Source organism: Petaurus breviceps, unplaced genomic scaffold (assembly GCF_028583685.1).
Source record: "Petaurus breviceps papuanus isolate PSGF00001 unplaced genomic scaffold, PetGlider_PUasm1.0 226, whole genome shotgun sequence".
In the NCBI taxonomy this organism is placed as follows: Eukaryota; Metazoa; Chordata; class Mammalia; order Diprotodontia; family Petauridae; genus Petaurus; species Petaurus breviceps.
The window spans coordinates 3,996,744-4,012,345 of NW_027185890.1; the positions used below are offsets into that span (position 1 = coordinate 3,996,744).

Sequence of the window (15,602 nt, forward strand, 5' to 3'; positions counted from 1 at the left end):
AGAGAAGAGAGGCAAAAGGTTGTATTATCTGCCCATCCCTATTAACTTCTAAAAACTGCCCTCATGTCAATTTTCCTTTGGCAACATAACCTGGGGTTTGGGGACAGTTAAAATCTAACCTATCTGTTTGATAAAATAATGAATTTTCTGAGTCCACATGAATTCAGCAAAAGTGGATGTGATGTGATTCAGAGTTAGTCTTATTCTCCTTGGCCCATTTCATAGTTCCATAAAAGCTGTAGTCCCTGGACATTCACCAGTCATGTTAATCAGCTCCATGGATGCATTAGCTTGTCCTCTTAGAGAACCCTCAATAAATGCCTAGTGACAATGGTAAGAATTTAAGGAAGCTATGTTTAAAATATTTCCCCTAATTCCCCACTAAACCTGCCTTCCACCCTTTCTCATTCCTCCTAAAGTAATCCATGACTTTCATTCAGCCAAGTTCAAAGGCTTTTTTCTCTCTCTTTATCTTCCTTGATCTTTCTGATGTATGTGGCACAGCTTTCTCTACCTGCCTGCTGAAGAGCTTTGCCTTAATTCCTGGGAGCCTTCTATTATCTTTTATGATCCTCATCACCAGAATGATTGCTACTCCCAGTCCTCATATTTCTAGTTATCTTCTGTTTCCCTAAACCCTGTCTAATTACCTTTGTCAACTTCTGTTTTCTAAACTTTCTTCTTGTCCTTATTTGCAAGTACCTCACAAGTCTCAATATCTTTTCTAATTTTCTGTATCCTTTATCTGCTCTTATGATTTTTAACAAATATGTCTCTTCATGTATCACATAGAAATGACACATATGTATGTCCTGTATGTACACATGTGTGTACATATCTCCCAAACCTTAGTCCTTCACTCTATTTCTGTATCTCTTGCTGTTTACAAGTCATCAAAGTCCTAATGCCCATCTTCAACATAACACCAGATAAAGCAAAGAAATATTTGTTTTCTCTTCCTTAAAATGCTATCCATATATGTATTTTCCCTATCACTTAAAAAGCATCCTGTATGGTACACGTAGTCAGTCATTCTTGCTTCCTTATAAATCTTGGTCACCTGCATCTAATTAATTGTTAGATTGTATCATTGTGACTTCCAGAATATTTCTCAGGTCCATCTTTTTTTTTCTCTTCATTCTCATCACACACACACATAATAGTAGTTTCTACTTATATAGCACTTTATGGTTTGCAGAGCTCCTTTATATAAAGGATTTAATTTGACCCTCAACACAAGCTTTCAAGTAAGTTAGGTAGTAAATTTTTATTCTCCTCATTTTACAAATAAGGAAACTGGAATGACTTGATCAAGATCACAGTGCTGGAGAGCTGTAAATTGAAAAGAATATTTCTGAACTCAAGACTTCTAATCCCAACTCCATTGCTCAATGTACAATATCATGGATTTCCTCTCAAGATGTTGTTCCTAAAAGGAAAAACATACAATCAAGAGGATGGATTCTTAACCTGGTTTCTGTGTACAGATTTCAGAGGGATCAACTTATTCCTTTTTATTCCTAATCATTTTATATTATGCACTTTTAGAAAATCACCATTCTGACAAAAAGATCCATAATAGGAAAAAAGTTTTAAGAATTTCTTAGCTAGAGGATTTTGTATTTAAAAGAATAGTTACCTCTGTCTCCTCTAGAGACCCCTAGAGGAAAGAAACTGCAATTTTCCATATTCTGAAAAATCAAGTAGTTGTCAGTTAAATTCTATTATAATAACAATGAATATTTGCATAGAACTTCAGAAATTGCAAAATACTTTGCTCATAATAATACTAGAGATTGGTAGTAAAAGTGAGGAAATTAAATGTAAAATGGTAGTGTGTTATAATGGGAAGTATAAGTTAGGAAAGACCCAAGATTGAATACTGCCCTTAACACTAAGCAGTTGTGTGATCATAGTTAAGTCATATAAACTCTCTAAACCTCAGTTTTCTAATATTTAAAATTGAATAATAATGCCTGCAATACAACCTCACAATGGTTATGCTAAAACAACTGAAATAATATACATAAAATGCTATAATAAATATAGTTAGGAGGTGACTTGCTAAAGAAAAAAAAACATTGAGTTAGTATTTGAATTCAGGCTTTTTAACCTCAAGTATAATAATGCATTCTACTCCAAGGTCCACCTAATAATTGTTTACTGAGTGGGCTGATAAGGTACAAAACATAATTATGATGAAAGGCTGACTCTTTAAAAGCCTATATGAGCATAATGCTGAGTTAGAATACTATATTTCTGGAAACAATAAAACTTCCCCATAATTCATTAAAAAACCCAAGTACATTAATATATAGAAGACATTTCCCTTGCCTTATAGAAAGTATATCAGTTTGCCATGGACATTCATAATGTTACCAAACAGAACTGAAAATATCTGGCCAGTAAAATTCACTGCAGGAGAACCAGCATATCACAAGGAATGCATATTTCTTATTACATGATTTGACTCTATAGCCAAGACTCATAGAAAACATCAGACCCATCACTTCCCACCCCAAATTCTGGCCTAATTTCACTATTTACACTGATCCTAAGTAGAAAATGGGAAAGAAAATTCCCAGGTATGAGAAGTAGAAAGAGGACCAAAATTAATTTTGTTCTAGAAGTGCCATCACCAACAGAAAATATTTACAAAACAGCTTCCAAGCACCCATCTGCTGAAGCTGTGATCATGTTTAACAATATCTTTGACATAACATGGCTATCTAGAATTAAATATTAGATCTGGAAGAGATCTACAACACCACCTAATCCAATGTATTCATTTTAGAGAAAGAGGAGGCTGAGACCCAAGTACTTGTAAGAGACTTGCCCCCAATCACAAGAGGCAGTAGTAGTAGTAGTAGTAGCAGAAGCAGCAGCAACTAGCATTTACAGAGACTTTAAGATTTGAAAAATTCTTTGCAAATATCTAATTTTGTTCTCATAATAATTCTAGGAAAGAGATATTATTATCTCCACTTTACAAATGAGAAAATTGAGATGCTACTTGACTTGCCCACAGTCCCACAGTTTGCAAGTATTTTGAGGCTACATTTGAACTCATGTCTTCCTGACTCCAGATCCAGCAGTATTCTCACCACTGTACTACCTAGCAAGAATCAGAGGTGGGATTTGTGCTCAGGTCCTCTGAAACCAGAGCCAATATTCAGTCTACTATAGCACTTAAGGTCAAGCTCTTTCCCCACTGGAATCACCAAAGGAAAATACTCTTCTTGATGCCTTTGATTTCTTGGGGTTTTTTGGTTGTTTTAATGAACCCAAGATAAAGGCAAGAGAACTGGGAGCTGGGCTGACAAACAGGTACAGAGTTCATTTACATGATGGCTCTGCCAGCCTTCATGCATAACTAATAACTGTAAAGTGCTTCCCAAATAGAAAAGTGTTATGTCACTGCTAAAATAACCATTCTGCACCTTCTGCTCTTAAGTAGGTTGACATATCACTCTTCTACTGATGATCACTGAGCCATCTTTAGTAAAGACCTGGACACTCAGAGCATAACTAGTTTGTGTTGCTTTCTAAATCCTAATTCTGATAAATACATGAATCATACAAGGGAATGGCCTCTCATCTCTGTAAGTCTGAGGCCAAAGTTGCAGATTTCATTCCAAGACTAGCTTAGCAAGGAGAAAACTCTGTCCCACAGCCAAGGGCTACACTCTGAATCCCAGCCAACCTGCTCACAAATGCATACATTTGGTCATGAGGGAAACAGTGGGAAGTGTGGCTAGCTCCTTAAGATCCATCAGTACTGTTTAAAACAACAATGATAATAATAAAAATCCCAACAGTTGGTCAGGAGGAAGAACTCCCCCATAGGAAGAGTAGATATAGAACTGGTATGAAAGTCATAGCTGCATTTCCCTAGACTACATCCATCAGGGAAACTATATCTGTTTCTACAACTATTGGTTCTTTACTAGTAGTTAAGATAACCCTCACTCCCCTCTACCTTTGCCAATTCAGAGAAATATAAAATTAATTGCAATGCGGGAGATTTTTTGTAATTCATTGTTTTTCAGCATCAATTTCAAACAGTGTACTGCTATGTTTTGTTTTGTTTTGTTTTCAAATTCTGTTGAGATCACCTGTAAGACTGATGCTTTGTATGGTACTAGATGAGGAAATATTCCCTGTGAGCATGATATATTGTGGTGTATTCAGTGGATAGCCAAAGCTGGGTGAATTGTTTGAAACTCCTTCTGCAAGATTAGGTCCCATTAACACTAATGGGAGAGATAGGTCCCTATTGATGAGACAATAGAAATGGAGGGTTAAGTTTTATCTGCCATAGAGTGTCCTTAATACTTGTCTGCAACTCCTAGTGACCAAAATGTAAATTCTGGCACAACTAAAAAGTAATGACATATCTCCCTAACTTTAAAAGCCCTTGATGTTAAATCAAAATTTGAGGCATGCCAATGGTGCTTGGATGAACTAACCAGATTCTACCGGTAAGTGTTTTTCACCACAAATTTTGAATAGTCACTCAGGATAGTGGTTTATTGACTTAAGATCTTAAACAATATTTTCAAAATAGTGGTAAATAGTAGCAGAACCTTACAACGTATTTTTCACTTTGTAATTTTTTGTAAATTAGTTTCTAATTGCTAGTATATGAGTGTATAAAGCATCATTTTGAATTTATCCAATTTTACAATAAAAAAGCTTCTAAAAGCTGGATCTTTTCAAAGTTATTTTCCTGTTTTTCTTTGTTTTATTTGTGGTAGTTCTTTTCAAGGAATAATTTCAAGTTGCATGTTATATTGAACTATGTGCATAAAATCTATTGATATACAAACAGTGTTTGATACAGAAAATAATTATATCTATTGAGAACTTGAATTCATGAAAATATTTACTCTTCAGGCTACAGTATTGTTGTTGCTACCCCCAAAATACAGTCTTCCTTTATAAACTTAATGGTTCTTTTATGAAGCAAAGATATTTCTCCTGGTTCTCTTTTTCATTCAAAATGAAGTATAAATCCTCTCATTAAAAAATGGAAATATAAAATAATTCTACTTTTAAAAGTTTCTTACCATACTAAATAATCACTGAATTTTGAGAAAAATAATTGTTTACTAGGGAGAACCAACTGTTCAATCAATGAAAATAAAAATCAATACATGTTAAAAAATGTAAAATGATCAACTTATACAAAATACAGTGTACAGTGGAAACTATGAGAAATAATATATTGTGAATTACTATGAACTATTTGTATTGAACACTTTGAGCCAACCCTTGTTTTGAATTACAAAATTTTGGGAAAAGTTATCCTTTCATAGAAATATTAAATTGTACTGGGGGAGGGGAGAGAAAGACTTCTTGGCCTTTCAAAGTTAATTCCCACCATATTTTACTTTATCATGTTCTGCGGCCTGTCTAGTATTATCTCAATATACCTGCTAAGTTTAACACGTTTCAAACAACACATTGTATTTGTGACAGGTCAAAATAAACAGCCATTCTTACCCATGAGAAAAAGGGAAGGAAAATCAGTACCCAAATTACAGTGAAGGATTCCTTTCTGGGAAAAGAAATCCACATAAGAATCGTTCTTGTCTTTTTTTTTTTTTTTTATGCTGAGAGGGGAGACAGAGATATAGAACTTGGAGTATAGGCGATGTCATATTCAAGAGCACAAATGCCACCTTAAATTCAAAGACAAAGAGATCTCCTACATTTTGAGGATTGATTTTCATCTATAAAAGTGGAAATAATACTCTACCTATGCCTCATAAGTTTGTTGTGAGTTCAAATGGCATAATGCATGAAAAATATTTTGCATATTCTAAAGCATTACGGAGAACGAATTATAATTATTTTCAAATAGTTATCACTCAACATAATCATATAAGTAAGAAAATACATATATATTCATATGGAATTTATCACCAAATTACACAGAAAATAGAAACTCAGTGTAACAATTTTTTTTTTCCCTTTGGGAAAACGGGTAGAATGACTTTTAAGAATAGGTGCCCCAAATACCAGCCATTCCAAATTTGCACACAGCAAATTTTGTTCTCAGCAGCAAAGTGTGTTTTGTTGTTTTGTTTTCTTGTTGGGATGGGGCGGGGAGCTGCAGAAGGAGGCGGGATTTCAGTAGAGGAGCTGAAGATTACGTCGTTAGGTATTGTCTCTACTGAGTACTCTGCACAAAGAACCGGGAAGGATGAAAAGTACACATAGGGAAGGATGTTCTCTGTGCAACCTGAGGTCTGCCACAACAATCCAATGGCACTTTTCCCTTCCTACAACTGAAAACGTTGCTTAATTACTGAACTACTTTTATTGATTATTCCTGCGTCGGGGACTGGGAGGAACCTACAATCCCCCCAGCCTGAAGTGGGTTAGTAAAGAAAAGCAATTTTCAGATAACAAAAGAAGATGCGTCACACCCTCTGAACGCAGAGCTTCCTCCTTCCTTTCTCCTCCATTTCCACCCCCCTTCACCCCCCCCCCAAAAAAAACCGCATGCTTTCATGGGTACATAATAAAGAAAAGTGAAGCAATTAGTCTCTCTCCCCAAGCTCCAAGAACATGGGTTGGGGAGCGCGGAGAAAGGGGGTGCAGTTGCCTCTCAGCTGAAACTAGGGGCTTTGCCCAGTTTGAAATCACCATGAAAATCCCCAAGAGGGTCTCTCCAACACCCAATTTCTGGGATCTGGATCTGGCGGGGGAAGCGGCAATCCGCCGTCCAGTATGCTTAGCTAAAAAAGACAAATGAATGTTTCGAAACATTCACCATTAAAACAATAAAGTGAGCTAGGGAAGCCTCCAGGTGGTGTATTTGTTGTTCTGTCTGCGAGGTGGAGTAGCTGCTGGCCTGGCAGATCCTGGAGCTGCTGTGGGCAGAAAGCCTCTTTCCACTGATCCCAAAGCAAGATAAGGAGCCGCCTAGCCACCAGCTCTGTCTAGACTTCGGACCTCACAAGTCAAAAGAGTTGTTTGGATTAGTCTTCAAGATCTACCAACCTGATCAGTTCCCGAAAGTACAGGGCATAGTAACACCCTATTTTCCTCTTTCCAGGGCCATGATTATTGCTTCTCCAAAGGCTCAAGGACTGACAGCCCCGGGAGCCATCGAGGAGCTGGTTTGGCCACCATCCTTTCTCAGCTGCAACTTCCCCCCCCCCCCCCCCCCCAGGGGGAAAAATCTTTCTGTCCGGTTTACTTTGTCTTGGTAAATCTAACCGAGAGAAGCCGGACTAAAAGGGGCGGGGGCAGTGGGGGAGATAAGTTGGAGGAGGGAATATTTCACCCACTGCAGACCGTTTTGCCTAAGAAGTAGCAAAACAGTTCCAGTTTGGGCACACAAACCAACCTAAACTGAATCTGGCGGAGGTGGGGAGGAGGGAGACAGACATTTCTTGCAACTGAAGAGAATCTGCAACAACAACAAAAATCCAATCGTCTGAATCCCTCATTTCCAAAAAGAGACCCTTCTCCTTCGAATTTACATCCTCTTTGGTAGGTCACAAAGGATTTGCCAGCTAAAACGATACATAAGATCCCCAGTGCTAATCCGAAGAAGCTGGTTTCTCTGAATGTTGCTAAACTAACTGACTTCTCAAAGTGAATTGGAAAGGAGCGGGGGTGGGGGTGGGGAGAGGCGGACAGAAGACCCTATAAAAAGCAAAGGATGGGATAGCACAGAATGGCCAGAGCAAACATTGAGTCTAGCCTTCCGCCCCGCCCCACCCCCTCCTCTCCCCGAGAACCAGCTCCTCTGTCTACACTTCAGAAGTCTCTGGGAGGTGTGGAAAGATCCTCCATCACAAACTGGGACATTGTTGGCTGTTAAGTTTATGTTTGTGGCGCCTGGACTCAAACAGCCATTCAGTGGCTCGCTCTCTTATCGAGAAAACAACAATCAGAAAAGATCAGTAAATAGACTCTGCTGCCAGCGCCCTATATTAACTACTTGCATCTTACTTAAAAAAAAAAAAACCCTCCACCGCATCCTTTTCTTACTTTTGTTGTTATCATTATTATAGCTATTTTTTTAATAGTTATCATTATTAACAAAAAGAATCATTCAAGCGCTGTTCCGAGTATTTGGATTACGGGCAAGACTAATGCATTTAAAAGTAGAAGCGACTAGGGAAAAAAATCCCTCCCCCTTTTCCATTCCAGGTCCTAATTTTTTATTGCTTTTCGATGTAGTCTGTAATTGTTGATTAGAAGAGAGGATGCCGATAACTGTTAATGAATGGAACCCATGCATAGATACGGATTATAAATCTCTTCTACTTTCCTTATAGGTGACAAGCTTAAAATTTACGTATTTGAAACTTAAATACTTACGGCTTGGATATTTGGCTTGTGTAAGGAGTGAGAATCATTTCTGACTGAAATCGACTGTGTTTCATCCACACATCACCTTGGTGGGTATCTGGATCTCGGTTAACTGGTGAATATGGAAAAAAAAAAAAGAAAGAAAACAAAAGAAAAGAAGGAAAAGGTTGAATACCAAGAGATAATCACAAAGTTCATACCTCTACTTCTACTAAATGTTATACCTTATTTTAAAAAAGGAAAGAAAAGATTCTGGAAGAAACAGGATTCATAGATGCTTGGAAACATAGCTTCTCGTTTACCATAGAGATAACAAACAGAAAAGTCATAGAAGTGAGTTTGACAAGATGACGTGTGATTAACTCAATTATTGCATTCTTATTATGATTGCTGTTAAAAATAATAATAGTTAACAGTAGGGCAGAGCACAAGCCTTTGCACTGACAATACCACCACACTTTTCTCCAGGTATTTCCCACGTGGGTTCACACATATTCATCACCTTGGGGATTTCCATTGGACCTGGAGTGAATTTTCAAAGGGGAGAAAAACCAACTCGAATTTAGCGACTTAGTCTTCCTGACGTAAAGAATCCACATTCTCAAAGGTAGGAAATAAACTTGTCATTTGTTTGCTGAGAGGGAAAATGAGGGACAGTTGACTAAAGGAGTTTGCCTTTAGTCTGAGACAATAGAATTTCGTATCTGCGTGAGTGTCGATATGGATATTTATTATCTGAGTCTGTCTTATAGTATGCATGCTACTGTCTCTAGCTGCATTAAATTTTAGCAACAGAAGCTGGAGGAAATGAGTCATAATGTCCAGAAGGAAGAATTCAGAGCAACTAAGGGGAGGGAGGATAAAGGATAATAGTAATCAGGAGGAGTTTTATTAGAAGAGGACTCCAGGCTCTCTATCTACATAGGTTAGACAAGGAGAAAGTGCCCCTGGATACTTCCCAGGAACGGCTACAGAAAGCAAATGATCAAAAATCCAGAAATTCAATTGGATTACATATTTCAGAAAACAAGTTGAAAAACCAGGTCGCTCTGTTAATAATAAATAGAGCAATACTAGAATACTGCAGAACTATACTCCTCCTCAGTCATCCTACAATACCTGTAATCCAGTAAAGCAGCTAAGTTCTCCTCTCTTCGCCCCAGTCCCCCTCAAACGACAGATAACAGGAATACAAACACCTTGTATACCAAACACCCTCCCTCTATTTTTAAAAGTACATACGAGCCAAAAACATCACCAAGATCTGAGGTAGATCCTCTGAATCTGTCCAATTCCCTTAAATTGTTCTCTGGCCCTGCATTGTCTCTGAACATTCCACCAAAGAACCCAAATCTCAGCATCCAAGGGCTGGAAAAGGGAAGAGAATTGCTACCTAGGTTTCTCTGGTTCTGTTTCCCACACTTGACTTCGATGATTGGAGATTTTTCAGACATGCAGCCAATATCCATGATGAGATTGTGCAAAATGTATCTGCTTATTCAGTCCTTGAATGAGGCTAGAGGATGGAGACAAAAAGGCGTAAAAAGAGGCCACTAGAAACAGCTCCGTGGAAACCAGGCAAAAAGACTCAGATCTGTTGGGGGAGGAGAGGAAAGGTGATGGAAAGAAAAGGTGAGGAGGACGGGGGATGGGAGAAAGAGAGAAAAGGACCTTTCCTGGAGATGATCCGCGTGAGATACGACATAACTCCTGGTTTTTTGTTTTGTTTTGTTTCTCCCCCCTCGATAGAATGCTACAAGCCATTATTACCAGCGGCCATATTATTTAACCCCTCTGTCAAGAATTAGACACAACAATCAAGGTAATCAACGGGCCTGTCTAAGGCACAGTAACATTTTCAATGCAAAGTTTGTTTTCTTTGTGCCTCGCGTTAGAGCCTGTAATTAGCGCGTTATGTAGAACCAAGCCAAACAAAAGGCTAATTGAAGCTTGCTTCCCCCCGAAGCATGTTTAGAGGCTGTGGGAGCTACTTTAGAGAGGTAGGGGGCTAAGACACCCTAGACCGAAGCGTCTTTAGCGCCCACCCCGACCCACTCCCAGAGTTACGAACGCAAAGCAAAACTCCATCTCTGAGAATGGAAGGGTTACTGGTCACACACGCACTGCAGGGTAAGGTAGATTTCATATTTATTGAAAGAGTTGTCAAATATTCCAAACGGCATTACAGTCGCGCATACAAAAAATGAATCTAGTTTCCAACCAGGTGAAAATCGTGGAGGGGCTTTGGAGAAGAAGGAGGCAGGCAGGGTGGAGCCCTGCTTAGCCTATGGTTGGCGCTGATAAGTTCTACCTAGCCAGATAAAAGAGAAAAAGAAACTTGGGGTGGGGGGAGGGTGGAGAGGTGGAAAACAGATAGGAAGAGGGTTGCCTTTGCATAACTCTTGGTCTCTAGCTCATAGCAGACGACAATTTTGAATCTGGCTAAAAATCCAGTTGGGGGAGGGGGAAGGGAGATAGAGCAAAAGCTGTGTCAAAACGATCACAAGTCAATTACCCCCTGCCATGCCATGCATGGGAGCTGGCAAATTTCGAATTTGGATTCCCTGGGGTGCAAGCGACTTTTCCCCGAGAGGGAGACTTTTCACCCCCCCCCCCCCTTCGACGATTATTATGGAGAAGAGGGAGAGGAATCGAGGCAGAAAGGAAAGGCAAGAAGCAAGGCAGTAACACATGGCTCCACGGCTTCAGAGAAGATCCTCCCTTGCCCTATTCCCCCTAAACCAGGGATGCGACGTTTCTCTGTTGACTGACAGCAGCCACTGATAAATAATGGTCATACCTGACTTGCCAAGTAAAATGCATCTCTTAGCAAGAGCTTACACTTGAAATACGGGTCAGTTCAACAGACTGAAGCAAAAGAGTTTGGCATACAGCACTTATTTGGAATAATAATTCAAAGCCCTTTCTGACTCGGGCCCTTTCCCACCTGGTTTGGGGGAGGGGAAAAAAGAAGAGAGAGGGGAAGGGATGCTAAGGAAAATGGAAGGGGAAGGTAGTGGGCAGAGCAGAGAGCAGCATCTCATTTTTCGAAAACCTGTAACATTATCACAGCTGAGTGCTAACGGCTTCCAACCAGCTTTGATCCAACTATTGAAAACGAAATTTACAAGCTGCACATTAACTACTTGCAATAAAATATCACACCTACTGTACTTTGTCAGGACCTGCATTGCATGCAATCTTTTATTTCCTGGTGCTTAGCTGCTAACGTGTAAACATATAAAAAGGGACCCTGAATTGGAGCAATGATTTCTTTTTCTATGCCAAACGTTTATTAGTGAAATAGTCCTGAAGATATAATTCTACATATGGCGCTTTTATTTCACATAATATTTAAGAAAAAAGACAGAACACATAGAATTAGACATATAATTCAAAGACCACGGTACAACCTTTTTCTTCTTTTTTTTTTTTTATTCAGCAAAAAAAAAAAAAATAGTCAAATGACAAGAAAAGTGGCAAGTCTTCCGACAATAAATAATAAATTACTTTATAATTTTTGAAATGCAAGAGCAAACAAAAAAAAGTTTCCTTTTTTCCTCTTTATTTCCAGAGAGAGAAAACAGTCGTTTTAACCAATAACTATACACATCTTTGGGGGAAAAGTTCTTGGACAGACACAAGTCAAACACAGTCCCGAGAAGCTTGTGGCAAAATAGAGGTAACCTTGTTGCAATGCTTTATAAATTGGTTTTTAAATCTGAATTCAAAAACCTTTAAAGTCGCTTCAGACTTCTTGTTAGAGGATGGATCTCAAAAAAAAAGAGAGAGAGAGAATAAAAATTTTAAAGAAACCAGCTATAGGACATGCTAGGAGACCCAGGTTTTCAAACAATCCCATGTTAAAGTCAACTAAAAACACTGCAAACCAATGCAGCTCCACGTTCCTGAAATGAATCTTTCAGCCAAAGAGGCCAGTTTCTCTTCGAGATCTTTTGAAACCTCCTGGAGCTCCTGTTTGGCAAGGCAATGAATGACCAATATAGAAACAGCACCATTCGGGTTAGGATGAACTAGAAAAATCTCTATTTCTGTTTATTCTAGATGTACAGTGAAATGAAAAGGCTTTTTTTTTTTTGAGATCCGTGAATATAAATCCTCTACATTTTAAAAAATGTCTTTTTTTTTCAGTACTCCTATGATCATTCGATAGCATTTTGCTGACTTTTTTTTTAATTGGTTTTGTTTCTGTTTGTTTTAATTCTAGTAAAATCCCATGATTGTCTTCACAGTGTTGCTACCATATCACCTTGTCATTAAAACAGACTTCGTGCATTTCATGGAGCATCCATTCTTAGATTCAGTTTTCATTAGTTGGGTTGTTAAATACTTTTGTTTTGGAGTCCAACATTAAAACTTCCCACTTTCTCCAACAGGGAAAAAAGTACACCTGAATGAATGTTCCTCATGCCTCAATAGGACTGGCTACCATGCTGTTTGGTGTATCTGGGAGCTGAGAGGACATTGATGCTACTTCACTTCCAGTGGAATTTGAACCTGGCCCACCTTCGGAAAAATTGACCTACAAAGAAAGGGAAGAACAAAAGAGGCTATTCTTAAGTTCATGGAAAAAAGAAAGATATTCACATATATATTTCTGAATAAATATGTGTGTATTCATAGGTATATATGCCTACTAAACCTGATATATGATAAACACACATCAAATAAGCATATATATACATATATACACACACATACACATGATACACATGTTGAGAGCTGCATCTTCAGAGGGAAAATTCAGAGTGATGAATTTGGGCTTATTTGTATCTGGTCTTCATTGAGAGATATGTGTGTATATAAATTCATCTATACGCATGTACATACACACAACTATACATATTATGTATATTTATTAAAAGATGTATATGAAGCAAAGTCTCAGTATTGAAACATTATTATTTAGTTAGAATAAACTGAAACTTTTCCCCCCCTAGGGCTTTTTCCAAATCATTATCAGTAGCTCACACTTACTGAAGGCTTCTCCCCTGCAAGACCTTGTAAGATATTTCTAGGCATTATCATTCCCTAGTTAGAGGTGAAGAAAATGAAGCTCAGAAATGGTCTCGGTCCAAAGTCACACTCCATGTAGAAAATGGATTCAAAATCAGTTCTCTTGACACAGTACCGTGCTCCTATTGCTAGCACCACTCTTTCCTTCGAGGGCTCTCTGTTCTAACACTAACTGAATTCCCAACATTATGTTGCATTAAATTATTAATGAGTAAATGTGTTTTCTGTGGCGAAACTGTATGGCAGTGTCTCCATGCATGTACACAATAAAATTACCCTGCCGGCTACATGTTGCCCTGGGAGCAGCTAATGTCTTTTTCTCTATGCATCAAAGCCTCTCCCTTGAGTTGAGAAATACACAATAGGAATTCAGTTCTGGTGAAGGAATACCCAGCAGATACCCAAAGGGCTGAGACAAAATCCTAAAGAGATCTCACTAGGTTTGCTTTATATCCAATAGCACCTAGAGCTAACACTCTACTCTGCTTCATTCATTCATTCATTCATTCACTTATTTATTTATTTATTTGTATGTTTGTTTTCCATTGAACTTTTCCATGTAAGAGCCTGCTACAATGTTAAGTTCATTCAATTGCAGAGCAATTCAAACGCTCTTTAAATAATGGGCTTTAACACATTTCTGGACCAAATCTCCTCCCCTCTCCCACCTCATACTGACCCCATCTCTTACCTAACATGAAAATATGGGTGGAAACATTGATCTCCCTGGATCTCTTTTTTGCTGGATAACTCATCTGACCTGGCTTAAAATGGCTAACTGTCTCAATACTAATTCCAGGGACTTTAAAAGTTTTCAACCCATTAAAACCTTTGTAAAATCACAAAGTTGTTTCTGCAGACCTGTCTGATTACAAGATTGGCCCAGCCTAAGGAGGAAAAAATCCTGTCAGATTGTAGGTAACCTATTTACTACACTGGCTACTGGTCAATGGCCTACCTTCACCATGTGAAATTTACATCCAGAGCTAGAGAGGCAACTGCCTTAGAGCAAATGCTATTTCCAAAGGGTACCCTGTTGGAATGAATGAATCTCCTTTTGAAATGAAAGGGAAAATTTTTTGAAAGTGCTGAATTTTGTACAGAATGATTTTTAATGTATTTTTCCTTATTAAACAAAATATGTTATGCATTTATCAGATATAGCTATATGTGATAACACATTCATGTAGCACAACAAAGTTTGCAAAACACTATCTTTTCAACAGTACATTGAAGTATTATCCCCACTTTACAGAGGAAGGAAATGAGACTCAAGAAAGTTAAGTAACTTACCCACTAAGTTTTATAGCCCAGAATCAATATGGATCTATTGCCTATAAAAGTAGTTCTTTTCCCACCTCACCATGTTGCCTTTCCACAGTTAAGCAGATTCTATTATTTTTCCATTTTCAGTTTCCATAGTGCAGTTGTTGGGCTAAAGTCCTTTGTTTTAACTCTAAGACCCCATCTTAAAATATTCATTTTCTTATATCCCAAAGAATTAAGGTTGAACTCTGACTAGTGCAGCTGAATTGCCAATCAGCAGAAATTCAATTAAGAAAAGTTTGCACTATATTATTCTTTTCCTTTCATCTAAGAAGACTCCTTCAAGCTAAGTAAGGACTTCCAACATGAATGAATTACCAATACATCTCTTCTGCTTATTTACTTCTAACACGTAGTTCATAAATGCACATTTCATTTTTATACCTGCACTTGAGAATTTTTGTACATATCAATATCATATTCCTTCTTGCTTAAGTTCATAACACAAAGTAGGCAAAATTGAACAATGTTTCTGTATATATTTCAACCAGAAAGTTGAGGTGCTGGCAACTGGTTTATATTATTTTGCATTGATTATTTATTTTAAAAAACTCACTTATTTTAGCATTCAGATATATTACAATCTAGAAGCAGGAGTGGGAGAAATAACTTTATAAAAGGCAGATTAAGTGATGTAATAATCATAAGGCATCAAATCGAGTTTGTTCCTAAACTAGACCTGAGTAAGAGAAATACCAGTCAATCTGTATCTTCAAATTATGCAATGCCATATAAAAGATCTATAACAGTCAATTTTTCCTCTACCTTTTCCTCTTCCCCATCACTCCTTTCTCTCTTCCCTCAAACCTAAGACAAAGCAAGCAATTTTCCTTCCTTCCTTCCTTCCTTCCTTCCTTCCTTCCTTCCTTCCTTCCTTCCTTCCTTCCTTCCTTCCTTCCTTCCTT

General features: G+C 38.0%; 1 protein-coding gene and 2 long non-coding RNA genes across 7 annotated transcripts in view; 1 reads left to right on the top strand and 2 right to left on the bottom strand.

Annotated features, from left to right (window-relative positions):
- Window positions 1–9,958, bottom strand: part of LOC138166842 (uncharacterized) — a 31,759-nt gene extending 21,801 nt beyond the window's left edge. Inside the window, exons 1-2 of one of the 2 annotated variants that reach the window (XR_011169748.1) lie at window positions 9,728–9,958; window positions 8,344–8,446 (exon numbers count right to left, since the gene is read on the bottom strand). This is a non-coding gene — a long non-coding RNA (uncharacterized lncRNA). Of the gene's footprint in view, window positions 1–8,343; window positions 8,447–8,836; window positions 8,956–9,727 lie in introns of those variants that run through there. The other variant, XR_011169749.1, reaches the window with a different exon arrangement.
- LOC138166841 (uncharacterized) lies at window positions 7,016–12,869 on the top strand. Of its 3 annotated transcripts, none has more exons than XR_011169745.1 (6): window positions 7,016–7,506; window positions 8,301–8,423; window positions 8,803–8,941; window positions 10,084–10,156; window positions 11,909–12,016; window positions 12,732–12,869. It is a non-coding gene; the product is annotated as an uncharacterized lncRNA (long non-coding RNA). The 3 variants fall into 3 exon arrangements; XR_011169747.1 differs by lacking the exon at window positions 7,016–7,506 and adding an exon at window positions 7,550–8,172; XR_011169746.1 differs by lacking the exon at window positions 10,084–10,156 and having other exon boundaries at window positions 12,732–12,867.
- ISL1 (ISL LIM homeobox 1) overlaps window positions 11,883–15,602 on the bottom strand; it is a 12,542-nt gene continuing 8,822 nt past the window's right edge. For both annotated transcript variants that reach the window (XM_069095301.1, XM_069095300.1), the window contains exon 6: window positions 11,883–12,877. In XM_069095301.1, coding sequence (XP_068951402.1) covers window positions 12,761–12,877 — 117 coding nt within the window. In that variant the 3' untranslated portion in view covers window positions 11,883–12,760. The remainder of the gene's footprint in view (window positions 12,878–15,602) is intronic.